We start from the raw sequence: 13,772 nt of genomic DNA, 5'->3' as shown, positions 1-13,772 counted from the left end.
AGCCTTTTTCAAAACTTATTTCAGTCATCAGAGTAGGTTTTGCAAATCCAGCCAGTGGTGTAGTTGTTGGTTTGAACACAGCTTGAGCTTTGTCAGAGACTGTGTCTTTCTTTGCTTCTTTATTGACTTGAGCTGTGTCAGAGGTCAATCTTTCTTTTTGAGGTTCTGCAACATGAGCTCTGTCAGAGATTGCAGCTTCTGTTTTCTTTTCCTTCACAACTTGATCCTTGTCAGAGGTTGTAGATTTCTTCTTTTCCCAGCCTCTCTCCAGATGTTCATCTACTTTGCTTTTACCCTTGGAGGTGTATTCATCTTCAGAGTATACCTTCTTGATTGGTAAACTCTGATCAGCAACAGTAGCTTCTTTGATCAGTATCCCTTTTTCTTTTGGTCTGGCAGTTGATTTTGCAGGCTTTTGGATTTTTCCTGACTTTACTGCTTCAGCATGTTCTTTCTTTAGTTCTTCTTCTTCTGCAGCAATCAACTCCAAATCCAAATTTGCTTCTGGATTTTCTTGTTCAAAAATCAATCTAGCAAGCTCTTCATCAGTCATGGGTTTGTCTGATCCAGTCACTGGACTTTGCTTAGATCCAGATGTGATGTTGTGAGTTGGACCAGACTTTGTGCTTTGCTTAGATTGTTTCTGACTGTCAGAGTTTGAAACTCTTCCACCAGTCCCTGCTTGAAATCTTTTGTGCTTTGTAAAATCATCAGCATCATCATCATCATCCTTTTTCTTCCTTTTCAGAGATTGAGTAGTAGACTTGCATTTGACTTGAGCTACTCTCTCCCCCTTTTTGACATCATCCTCATCAGGAATCAGAATGGATGTGATCAGAGAAAGTGAAGTTTGGATAGCTTCAAGCTGTTTGGACATCTTTTCTTGATTGGATTCAATCAAGGTCATCCTTTGGTTAAGAGATTCATTTGTAGTGACCAGCTTCTGTACACTTTCTTTCATAGGATTGATGGTCCTTTTCTTTTCCAGGTCATTTGTCTCCTTGACCTTTGCCACCTCAGTTCTTAGACTATCTATAGATTTAGATGTCTGGTCATGAGCAGGATGAAATGTCTTCAGATATAGAATTGTGCCCTTGAGGCTTGACATAACATCAGAGTTTGTAATTTTCTTCTCTGCCATAGCTAAGAACTCTTCAGCTTTAGGTGTTTCCAAGGAGTGCTGGTGACTCAACCAGAGTTTATCCCAGACTTCATTTGGTGGATCAACCTGAAGATCCCTTGGGAGTGGCTCAGAGGCTGTATTCAGAGTTTGTAGCCTTGCATTGAACTGGCTAGTAGACTCCCATTTCTGTTGTGTCAAAGGGATTTCAGCATTGTCATCCTTGTCAGTATCTGAACTGGTATCATCCTCAGTATCAGAGTTTGCTTTTTCATCTGCAGGAACAGGATCTGCAACTTTCTCCACATTATCCTGAGCAGATTTTCCTTTATCTTCAGACTGTGACTTGATGGGCTCTTCACCAGTCTGAGCCAGAGATTGTAAAGCTTCCACAGCTACTTTGTCACTTTCCTCAACTGCATCAGACTTGTAGTTCTCTGGAGCTGTATCATGAACAATGGCATCCTTAGGAATTTTCATTGGAGATTGAGGAATTTGACCATGATCAGATAGTGGAGTTTGACAATCAGACTGAGTTGCTTCAGCTTCAGCAGTAACTGGTTCATCACACCTGATCTCTTCATCTACTGCAGATGCTGTAGGAGATGCTTTAGGAGATGTTGTAGGAGATAATGGTGTGGCATCAGTGATAGGAACAGCTTGAAGAGGTTCCACCATCAGAGCTTGAGAATGATCAACAGGAATTGGGCTTGATGGTGTTTGCTCTTCTTGGATAGTGAAATCAGTAATTTCAGATTCTGGAATCTTGGCTCTCTTTGGCTTGTGTGCCCTTCTTTTGAATCTAGCTGGTTTTTGTTGAGGACTAGACTGAGCAGGTTCATTGGTTGTTGTAGGTGTAGGTTCAGAGTTTACATCTTGTGCAGGTTCAAGATCATCAAAGTCATATGCTGCAACAAGTCTTCTTCTTTTCTTCTGCTTTGGAGAAGAAGCAGCTTCAGAGTTTACTAGAACATCAGAGTTTGGGGCTTCAGAGTTTGTTGGTTTATCAGACTTTGTCTGTAGAACTTGTGTATCAACAGAGGTTCTTGTTTTTGTTGTAGAGGGTTGGTCATCAGACTTTGTCTGTAGAACTTGTGTATCAACATATACCTCTTCATCCAGTTTCCCATTTAGAAAAGCACTTTTGACATCCATCTGAAATACTTTGAATTTCTTGTGTGCAGCATAGGCCAGAAAGATTCTAATTGCCTCCAATCTTGCAACTGGAGCAAATGTCTCATCATAATCAATACCTTCCTGTTGTGAATACCCTTTTGCCACAAGCCTTGCTTTATTCCTTGTAATGACACCCTCACTGTCAGTTTTGTTTCTGAACACCCATTTTGCACCAACTATTGATCTGTCTTTAGGTCTTGGTACTAGGGTCCAGACTTTATTTCTCTCAAATTCATTTAACTCTTCTTGCATTGCTTGAATCCAATCAGGATCTTGAAGAGCTTCCTCCACCTTTTTGGGTTCTGTTTGTGACAGAAAGCAATGATGTAAACACTCATTGGCTGTAGCTGTCCTTGTTTGTACACCTGCTTCTGGATTTCCAATAATCAAATCAGGTGTATGAGATTTTGTCCACTTCCTTGCATGTGGAAGTTGACCATTTTCATCATTGGATCCTCCCCCTTGATCCATGCTCTCCTGATTCTGCTGATTATTCTCTGTAGCTCCCCCTACAATTGTGCTATCAGAGTTTGAATCAGTATTCTCTGATGAGGTTGAGTTAGCATTCTCTGATGAGTCTTGAGTAGAGTCTGAAGCATTCTGATGCTCCCCCTCAGCAAGGGCTTCATCATCATGAACTTGTGAATTTTCACCAGAGTTTGCTGTGTTTTGTTCACAGTCAGAGTTTGACTGTTCATCAGAGTTTGTTGAATCAGAGAATATTTCTTCATTTTCAAAATGCAGTTCTTCATGATCATCCATATCTGTTAGACCCATTATTCTTTTGTCATCAAATGACACATGTATGGATTCCATGATCACCTTGGTTCTTAGATTATAGACTCTGAAGGCCTTTGTTATGATAGGATAACCTACAAAAATGCCTTCATCAGCTTTTAAATCAAACTTGGTAAGCTGTTCTGGATGAGTCTTCAATACAAAGCATTTGCACCCAAATATGTGAAAGTACTTCAGATTTGGCTTCTTTTTCTTCACCATCTCATATGGGGTTTTGCCATGCTTATTAATCAAGGTTGCATTTTGAGTGAAACAAGCTGTTTGAACAGCTTCTGCCCAGAAATATGTAGGCAATTTAGCCTCATCAAGCATAGTTCTGGCAGCTTCTATAAGAGTTCTGTTTTTCCTTTCAACTACACCATTTTGCTGTGGTGTACCAGGTGCAGAGAACTGTTGCACTACACCTCTTTCTTTGCAGAACTCTTCCATTGTTGAATTTCTAAACTCAGTTCCATTATCACTTCTAATAATCTTCACTTTGTCTTCAGATCCATGATCCAGTTGTGTCACATGATCCATCAGATGCAAGGCTGTTTCATCTTTAGAGTGAAGAAAATATACCCAAGTGTATCTAGTATACTCATCAACAATGACAAGAGCATATTTCTTCCTTGCAATGGATGGTACATTGACTGGTCCAAATAGATCAACATGTAGAAGATGATATGGTTTGTTTATTGAGAATTCAGTCTTACTCTTGAAAGATGTCTTTCTCTGCTTGGCTTTTTGACATGAGTCACACAATCCATCAGATGTCAGAAGTGATTCAGGAAGTCCTCTCACAAGCTTTTTCTTTATAAGCTCATTTATGGAATTGAAATTTAAATGTGAAAGCTTCTTGTGCCATTTCCAACTTTCTTCTGCAGAGATCCTTGTAGACAAGCAAATTGCATTTCCTTCAGAGTTTATAGGCAAGTGGATTTCATAAATATTCCCATGTCTGTGAGCAGTTACTGCCACTTTGCCTGTTGACTTGCTTACTATCTCACTGTGTTCTTCATAGAAATCAACATGATATCCTCTGTCACAGATCTGACTGACAGAGAGTAAATTGTGTTTCAGCCCTTGAACAAGAGCTACATTTGATATGATGACATTTCCAAGATTGATGTTGCCATATCCCAGAGTCCTTCCTATGTTGCCATCTCCATAAGAAACACTTGGGCCAGCCTTCTCCACAAACTCTGACAGCAGGGTCTTATTTCCAGTCATGTGTCCTGAACATCCACTGTCCAAGACTAGGATATTCTTCCTGTTGCCCTGCAATCACAAAGACCACTAGTTGTTAGTTTTAAGGACCCAGACTTGCTTGGATCCCTTGGCCTTATTAAGTTTGTTAGCTTTTGCAGCGGTATTATTTTCAGAGTTTGAGCTAACAGACTTTGCAACAGAGTTTGTACTGGAAACAGAGTTTGTACTTGCAGAGTTTTTATTAACCTTTAAAGAAGGTTTCAATTGATAATAATCATAATACAGACTATGATATTCTTTGCAAGTATAAATAGAATGCCATAAACTACCACAATGAAAACATGGATCTTGTGGTTTATATCTAATACTACTTTTTCTAACTCCAGACTTTGTAGGTAAAGAGTTAATGTCCTTGTTCTTCCTGCAAAAATTAGCAAGATGATTAGTATTACCACAGTTATGGCATGTCTTCCTAGGTGCATTTGGAACAGGCATGTAGTTGTTACTCTTGTCTATGCCAATTTTGCCATTTCTATTTTTCCTAGGCTCCTTGTTTCTGTCATCAGACTTTACCTCTTTAAGCTTATGTTTAAGCTGTTTCTGAGTCATCAGTCCTATGTTAACCTGTTTGGGCTTTTCAGATTTTAAATTGTTGTTAATCTCTGATTTTGGTCTACATTGTTTAGTCTTAGAGGATTCAACAACAAATTTAACAGGTTTAACCTTAGGTTTTTGAGTTTTAACAAACTCTGTTTTTGATGACTCAGCTTCTGAGTTATCAGTGTAACCTAGTCCCTTCTTCCAGTTTCCACTACCTAAGATATCCTGAGTGGTTTTGCCTGAATTAGTCCATGTTTTAATGATCTCTCTTTCCTTGGCAAGTTCTGATTGAAGAGATGCATACCTCTTTGATAATTCATCTTTGACAATGACAGCATCATCTCTTTCTTTTTGAACTTCCAACATTTGAACTAATTCTTTTTCTAGAAAATCATTCCTTTTCTTTACACTCAGAGTTTCAGATTTTAATCTTTCATTCTCTAAAGTCTGATCTCTAAAGCTGATATGTAAAGTTTTAAGAAACAATCTTAACTCAGTTATATCTTCAGTATCAAAGGCAAGAGTAGAGTGAGGTACCTTAGCAGGAGATTCAGTGTTGTTGTCAGTGTTTGCCATTAGAGCATAATTGACTTCTTCTTCTGAATCAGATGTATCTGTCCAGTTTCCTTTCTTGGTGATAAAGGCTTTTTCTTTTTCCTTCTTGGCTTTCTTGCATTCAGATGCAAAGTGTCCCTTTTCACCACAGTTGAAACAGGTATACTTGTCAGATTTTCCAGCTTTCCCTTCTTTGCCCTCATTCTTCTTAAAGTTTTTCTTGTCATAAACTCTGTCAGAGTTTCTGTCTTTCCTTGAAAAACTTTTGCCTTTGTTGAACTTTTTGTAGGCCAACTTCTTGAAGCTCTTCACCATCAATGCTGCTAACTGCATCATCTCATCATCACTTTCTTCAGAGTCTGAGGGAACATCAGAGTTTGAGTCATCAGAGTTTGATGTCTCAATGTCAGACTTTGTGACATGAGCTTTTCCCTTGCTCTTAGCAGCTTCCTCTTGAACTTTCAGAGCAACAGACTTTGATTTTCCTCCATGTCGTTTGCTTCTTTGTTCCATCTCAAGTTCATGAGTCTTCAGTCTTCCATAAACATCATCAAGAGACATTTCTCCAAGATCAAGATTGTCTCTTATAGTAGTGACTTTCAAATCCCATTTTTCAGGAAGAGCTAGAAGGAATTTGAGGTTTGAGTCTTCAAGATCATATTCCTTGTCCACCAGAGATAAGTCATTTAGCAGTTTGACAAATCTGTCATACAGATCTGTCAGGGACTCACCAGATTTTGAGTCAAAGTGCTCATACTCCTGTGTAAGGATTGTTTTTCTGTTTTTCTTAATGGCCTGAGTTCCTTGACATCTGGTTTCCAGAGCATCCCAGATTTGTTTAGCAGTTTTGCACCCAATCACCCTATTAGACATTGCATTATCAAGGGCACTATGCAATAGATGCTTCACCTTTGCATCTTTACTGATAGATGAGATGTCCTCTGGAGTATAATCTTTCTTTTCTTTTGGAACCATCTTTTGAGGTTCATCTGCAATTCCAACAGAGAGCTTGGTGGGCATATGTGGTCCATCATAAATCCTGTCAAGGTATTCTGGATCAACAGAGTCTAAGAATATGATCATTCTTTCTTTCCAGACTGGATATTCAGATGCCTTAAGGGTTGGGACTCTAAAGGATGAAGCTTGTGATTTTTCAGACATGATTGTGTTTAAGATCTCACTGTAGTAATCTTAACAGAGCTGGCTCTGATACCACTTGTTAGGTCCTATAAACTCACTATATAATATGATATAGTGATCACAATCTGTAAAACAGTAAGACAATATGAGTAATTGGAATTAATAAATTCTTATATTCACAAAGCTTTGAAGGTTACAAAAACTCTCTCAGTGATTTATATTGTATCACTAAGAGCTGCTAGGGTTCTTAACAATATACTCGATAACTCAACTCCTATAGAGTAACCCTAATCTGTGTTTATATAGACACAGTTACAAAATCAATCTCTGATTTGATATCCTATAACTCAGCTAATAAATCTATCAATCAAAGATTGCTCCAGTTTTCTGTTTAGTTTCCATAGTCAGCAAATCACTCCTCAGCTTCTATCCTTCCTTGAAGTATATCCGCTTCTGAGCTCTTTCCACGTGTAAACTCTGTCGAGTCTTGACTATGTAAACTCTGATCAGACTTTATTAAACTCTGTCAGACTTTGCTAAACTCTGATCAGCTTCCAGTTTAAACTCTGATGATTCCTGTTCTAAAACAAACCTTAAGAACATCAGTAATCATCAATTATATCTAACACACTGTTTTTCTTAGAAAGCATCTCTCTTTCAAGGAACACAGCGGTTCGAGCAACAAACACTTTGTTCTCAGAAGGATTATAGAATGAATAACCTCTTGTTTCAATTGGGTATCCCACAAAATTACATTTATCAGACTTAGGTCCTAGCTTGTCAGAATTTTGACGTTTCACAAACGCCTCACTTCCCCAAATTTTCATAAATGACATGCTATGACGTTTCTCAGTCCATATTTCATATGGAGTGTTCTGGACCGTTTTAGTAGGAACTCGGTTAAGTGTATAGGCAGCCGTCTCTAGGGCATAGCCCCAAAAACTAATTGGAAGATCTGCATGACTCATCATTGATCGCACCATGTCCAACAAGGTACGATTTCTCCTCTCGGAAACTCCATTCCATTGTGGTGTTCCAGGAGGAGTAAGTTGTGATACAATACCACACTCTTTTAAGAAATTCTTAAATTCTTGGCTTAAGTATTCACCTCCACGATCTGATCGTAGAGTCTTAATACTTTTGGTAGTTTGCTTTTCTACTTAAGCTTTGTACTCTTTGAACTTTTCAAAAGAATCGGATTTATTCTTCATAAGATACACATATCCATATCTACTGAAATCATCAGTAAATGTTATGAAGTAGTAAAAGCCACCTCTTGCCATAGTTCGCATTGGACCACATACATCACTATGTATTAGTTCCAATCTCTCAGTGGCCCTTTCACCTTGTCCAGTGAAAGGTGCTTTAGTCATTTTTCCAATGAGACATGGTTCGCATGCTTCGTATGATTCAAAATCAAACTTATCCAAGTAACCATCCTTACGTAACTTGGAAATGCGCTTCTCATTTATATGGCCTAAACGACAGTGCCAGAGGTATGTTTTATTTGAGTCATCAGTTTTAAGACGTTTATTATTCACATTATAGATGGGAGTATCCAAGTCAAGAACATATAAACCGTTAAATAAACGTGCAACCCCATAGGTAACATTATTCAAAGAAAAGGAACAACTATTGTTCTGAATTGAAAAAGCAAAACCTTTCTTGTCGAAACAAGATACTGAAATAATGTTTCTGCAAATTGCAGGCACGAAAAAACAATTCTCAAGTTCTAAAATAAGCCCAGTGGGCAACGATAAATGATAAGTACCTACAGCTATAGCAGCAACTTTTGCTCCATTGCCAACTCGTAGGTCGACTTCTCCCTTTGCCAATGTCCTACTTCCCTGTAGTTCCTGCACATTAATACAAATGTGAGAACCACATCCAGTATCTAATACCCAAGATGTTGAAGTAGACAAATTGACTTCTATAACATAAATACCTGAATCAGAAGCGGCAGCAGCCTTCTTCTTCTTCAGATTCTCCAAATAAGCATGACAGTTCCTCTTCCAATGACCTGGTTTCTTGCAATAGTGACAATCACCATCCTTCTGAACACCACCTTTCGGTTTCAAGGCCTTAGTCGGACCAGGTTTCGGATTGGCATTAGAATTAGATCCCATCTTCTTCTTGCCTTTCCATTTACCCTTTCCCTTGGCCTTCCCCTTATTCACCATCAATATGGGAGTAGGGGACACCTTCTGAATGTTGGTTTCAGCAGTTTTCAACATTGCCAATAATTCGGCGGGGTTCTTGTTTATCTCATTCATATTGTAATTCATTACAAACTGAGAATAGTTATTGTTTAGAGATTGCAAGATCAGATCAATTTGGTGCTCCGGACCAATCGGGGCACCCAATTTTTCAAGATAATCAATATACCCTATCATATCAGAACATGCGGTCCTACCGGATCACGTTCACCCTGCTTACAAGCATTCAAAGATTTGAAAGTATCAAACCTCCCCTGACGAGCCTGTCCCTCAAACATACGCTTAAGGTGCTCAATCGTATCATAAGAATCCATATTCTCATGTTGTTTCCGAAGTTCAGCACTCATGGTCGCTAACATGAGACATTGAACATCCGTGTCATCATCGATATGCTTCTGATAAGCAGTATGCTGAGCACGGGTTGATCCTACAGCGAGAGGTGTAGGGCGAGGAATATCTATGACATAGAGCTTGCGCTCTTGTTTGAGGACAATCCTCAAATTCCTTTGCCAGTCAAGGAAGTTGGTTCCTGTCAGCTTGTCCTTCTCAAGGACTGATCGTACAGAGAAGTTGTTTGAATTATTTGCCATTGGATATCTACAATATTTCAAATGCATAAGATAAATTAGTTTACAGATGTTTATTAAATTATGTTCAAGTGATTATAAATATATATTCAAAATATATATCTCCCACTATTTTGTTCAAATCAATAGCCCTAACTATTAATTCGGAAAGCATTTCTGCAAATCTTTCTAGTGAGCCAAGATCCATATTTCATCCATGTTTTAAGTTAGCGTGGGCTAATACCCTCAAAACATGACTATTTAGGTAGACAACATTTGTCAATTATATCAAATATAACTCTTGGATAGTATGGTGGAGCAACCCTTTGCACATATTTATGTAATAAATCTCACCAATCTCCATGCCTCTAAACCCACAATCCTATTGTGATGGTTTAGTTAAGTTAAACCCAATAATTCAATAACTAAGTACATTTACTTATCACGTCTTCCCATGATTGATTAAAGCACTTTGCTTTGGAAAACCTACTTCTTTTAATCTAGATCTTGACGAGTATTAATCATTGGAAGGCATCTGATTAACTTAATATTTTAATTAGGGATTTTATTAAAACGACCATGATCCTGTCATAAAGAGATCCTCAATTTTTTCTTGAATTAAATATTTCAAATCAATACTCTTTGATTGGTTGAAAACCCGACCTGAGGTGTTGGCACAGCGGCTATACTTAAAAACCTCAAATCCGACGGAATCTTCCTCTCATTGAATATCGAAAATCCATAATTAATTCCGTGTTTCATAAAGACGAGAATCTCATGATCGTTGTATTCCTTTTAAAATCTTGAGTCGTTACAGATTTTATCTTGTTTAAACAAGCATGGCATGGGTGTCGTATCAAATACATACATCTTAATCTAATTAAGCATGCATCTCTATAACTACGCATACATATCATCATCTCATGCATCATATATGTAAAGTGCAGTATGTAAACGTGCATGGTTATGGCCTTCATCTTATATGATTCTTTCAAGCTAATGAAAGAATCTAGGTCAATCTATGGTGAAGTTGTATAACTATTACAAGTCTTCATGCTCCTTGATTGCCCCTCCTTGTGGATCATCCTTCAATCTTCAAGTACATTACAATGAATAATTGAATACAACCTATTCTAATGTACTTACATGAGAAAACTCGAGTTACATTCGAGATTAAAATTACAAGAATAAATAGCACGACATGCAAGTCGTATTTATACAACCAAAAACACAAAACATTAAACTAGGGGTCCTTAAGGCCATAACCAGCACCATGCTCAAGCAATTGATGAAGCTATGGCAAGGAAAATATTTGAAAAGGAAAATCCAGGAGTGGATATAGAAGCCATCAGACTTGAGGAAGAAAGACTGGCTGCTGAGAAGAAGAAGATCAGCAAGACAAAGTCTGATGAGCAAAAACAGATTACTGATCCCTCACAAAAACAGAAGATTCCAAAGCAAAAGGGAATAGTAATTAGTGACGTGAACTACACTGACATCAACAGACCAAGAACCAGGTCTCAAACTCAATCTGAGTCTGATGCAGTAGACAAAGGGAAGAAACCTGTTGATGGGGTTTCTTCAGTTCCTCCTGTGATAAAGAAATCAGTGATCAAGATAGCATCAGAAAATCCTTCTCAGAGGATGATCGAGCTAAGCAAGAATGTGAACATAATTGCTGATGTATCTGATCAAGTAGGAGAAAAGGAACCTGGTTTAACCAGAAGAAGAAAGGGTGATGACAAATCAATCTCTGACATGACTTTAACCTCTGACAATGCTCAAGTTAAAGCTTCAGTAACAGAAGATAAGATTGAAAATGCTAAAGCCTCCTGGCTGAAGATAAACTCTGAAAAGACTCAAGATCAGAAGAAAACGAGTCTCTTTGGAAGCCTTGGTACAAGTCTGTACAAGGAAAGTCCAATGCTCACCAGAATCAGGACTCATGGAACCAGAGGAAAGGAAGCTTATGACACAACTAGTCTAGGTCACAAGAAGGAGAAAATTCAAACAGATTCAGCAACTATTTTCAGAGATCCTTATCCTCTGACTGAGAAAGTGGGAGATGCTGTTACTCAGAAGGACCTAGATAAAGTTGAGTCAGTGCAGATCCTCATGGATACTCATGATGGTACAGGAGATAAGGAGAAGATTGCTCTATTTCTGGAATCTGGCAGAGTCTACAGAATCTCAGAAGCTGATTTGTTGCTGAAATCTCTGAGAGAGCTGGAACATTTTCACTATATGCTGAAGATCAAGAATGAAGCTACTCAGAGATGGTCTGATTTGATGAAGAAGACTATAAATGAAAAGAGAAGATTTTATGGAGTGAAGTCTGATGAGGAATACATTCCAAAGATAGCTCAAGATGATGGTTCTGAAATTTGTATGGAAAAGAATAGCTCTGTAATGGAGACTATTGCCTGTTGGGTTTCGGGGCAACAAAACGCAGCGGATAGTCGACGTAAAATAAAAAAAAAATCCGAAACCCTAACCCGAGGATCCATCTATAAAGTATGGCTGATCATGGAGATATGAAATAATACCTTGTTCAAGCTTTACGTTAGCGAAAGATGGAGGTCCGGAACAAGCAATCACCACGCAGCCCTCGTCTAAGGATCGCGTCTCTAAGCAGTCCACACGAACGTCTGATCGCCAAAGATCACCGGAGCCGGTACTAGCCGAATGCAGCCTCTCTCTCTCTCTCTAGCCTCTCTCTTGATGTAGAGCTGCTAGGGTTTTAATAAAACGAATTTTATGTTACTTAACCCTAAAACAATACATCATTATGTACTTATAGGGAAGAGAGATAGATGGGCCAAACCCTAATCGGATTTGGGCTTCTCCAAACCTAATCCGATTTTGGTTTTAATATTAAATTCGAAATTCTAATTACTTAATTAAGACCGGCTCAATTAAACAATTTATTTCGAACTTAATCATTTAATTTAAATTCAGAATTTAAATTAAAACTCCTTTAAACGTTCTAAGTGTGTGACCCTTTAGGTTATTATTACGTTGGCAATAATTTTAATATCCAATAATAAAATTATAAACAATGAGCGGCATCTAGTAATACATCATTGCTAGCCAAGTAATAATAATAATTGGTGATTCAATTAAACCTTTTGTGAATAATGTACAATGTAATATAATCCTTTTAACCTTATATTATAGATCAGACTCAAGGCATGTATTGTGTCATCCTCTTCATCGTCTAATCCGAATTTCCTTGATCAATGAGTAGACTATTAAACAAATCAATATTTGAGCACGGCCATGCATTTTATAGTCTCACTCAATCAAGAGGCCAATAATATCACTCCTAAAATAGGAGGGTTAAATCCTTTCTAGATCATTCATATTTCTCATACGATTCATAATATACCCAATGTACATTTCATCACCACCCGGTCAAAGGTAACTTTTAGTGCAACCAAAGTATATCAATTCTCATATAGAAATATAATGATATCAAGTCAGAGGATCATTACATCATTATCACAGTGAGAATTTCCAATGACACTTATTAACATGTAAAATCTCACGGTGGGTCATTCCAGTGCCATGTGTCGATACATGCACTTATGTTCTTGACTTTAGCATCACTATACCTATGATCAATGAGATGTGATCATCAGTCAACAAACATACTAGTCTTAATGCATCATTATTGTCCCTTAACAATAATACTCGACTAGGGACATTTAGGAATATTGATATTATTCTCATAATCTCATTTCTAAGTCACGTACTTAGAGATATAGAATTACATATAATATTCCAAGGACATTTATTATGCTTTCAATTTATTACGCAGTAAATAAAGATATAATAAATATTTATTCAATAATCAATATAACATAATCCATAAATGTCTACAATAGAACACAATAGTATTGTCTCTAGGACACCAATACTAACATTGCCAACACCAGAATCTTGGGTTACAACAATGATGCAGACAGACCAAGGGTGATTCAGCTTGGGGAAGCAATGCGGAGAAGAAAGGTAAATGCCTTGAGAGCAGCTATCTATCATACTGGGGATGAAACTGAAGAACTCAGAAATGTCAAAGCCCAGATGATCCAGACCTTAAAGCTGAAAGAAGAAAATCTGATCAACCAGTTTGTCAGAGAAAGCCATGGATATCGGTTGATTTGATAGATAGTTCTGCTGGTTCTGTAAGTTGTAATTAATTTTATAAATTAATTATTTCATGCATTTGTCCTTGATAGTTTTTGACATCATCAGTACATATATATATAACTTGTTCATTATGTCTAATGCACAAGTTGGGGGAGATTGTTACATATTTGATGATGTCACAGGTATCTAACTTGTTTAGTGTGCAGAAGCAAATATCATAGTTTAGCTGAAATCAGAGTTTAACGACTGACAACTGGATCA

The 13,772-nt window shown here is 37.7% G+C and overlaps 1 protein-coding gene across 1 annotated transcript; it reads right to left on the bottom strand.

Moving 5' to 3' along the window:
* Nucleotides 1-893: 893 nt before the first annotated feature.
* On the bottom strand, nt 894-8,760 carry LOC135151419 (uncharacterized). Its single transcript, XM_064089866.1, has 4 exons — nt 8,482-8,760; nt 8,352-8,436; nt 1,283-1,995; nt 894-908 (listed from the first exon to the last, which is right to left on the bottom strand). Exons 1-4 carry the CDS (start codon nt 8,758-8,760, stop codon nt 894-896), a joined length of 1,092 nt encoding a protein of 363 aa, XP_063945936.1.
* Nucleotides 8,761-13,772: the final 5,012 nt, after the last annotated feature.

This window comes from Daucus carota, chromosome 3 (assembly GCF_001625215.2).
Source record: "Daucus carota subsp. sativus chromosome 3, DH1 v3.0, whole genome shotgun sequence".
Classification (NCBI taxonomy): domain Eukaryota; kingdom Viridiplantae; phylum Streptophyta; class Magnoliopsida; order Apiales; family Apiaceae; genus Daucus; species Daucus carota.
The sequence above is the reverse complement of the archived record's forward strand: the minus strand, read 5'-3'. Positions and strand labels throughout refer to the sequence as shown.

Coding starts and splice junctions, on each gene's coding strand:
- LOC135151419 (XM_064089866.1), bottom strand. CDS start 8,760: ATGGTGAATAAGGGGAAGGCCAAGGGAAAGGGTAAATGGAAAGGCAAG. Junction 8,437..8,481: donor TGTCTACTTCAACATCTTGG/GTATTAGATACT, acceptor ATTAATGTGCAG/GAACTACAGGGAAGTAGGAC. Junction 1,996..8,351: donor AGTTGCTGCTATAGCTGTAG/GTACTTATCATT, acceptor AACCTGCACAAG/ATGTAAACTCTGAACCTACA.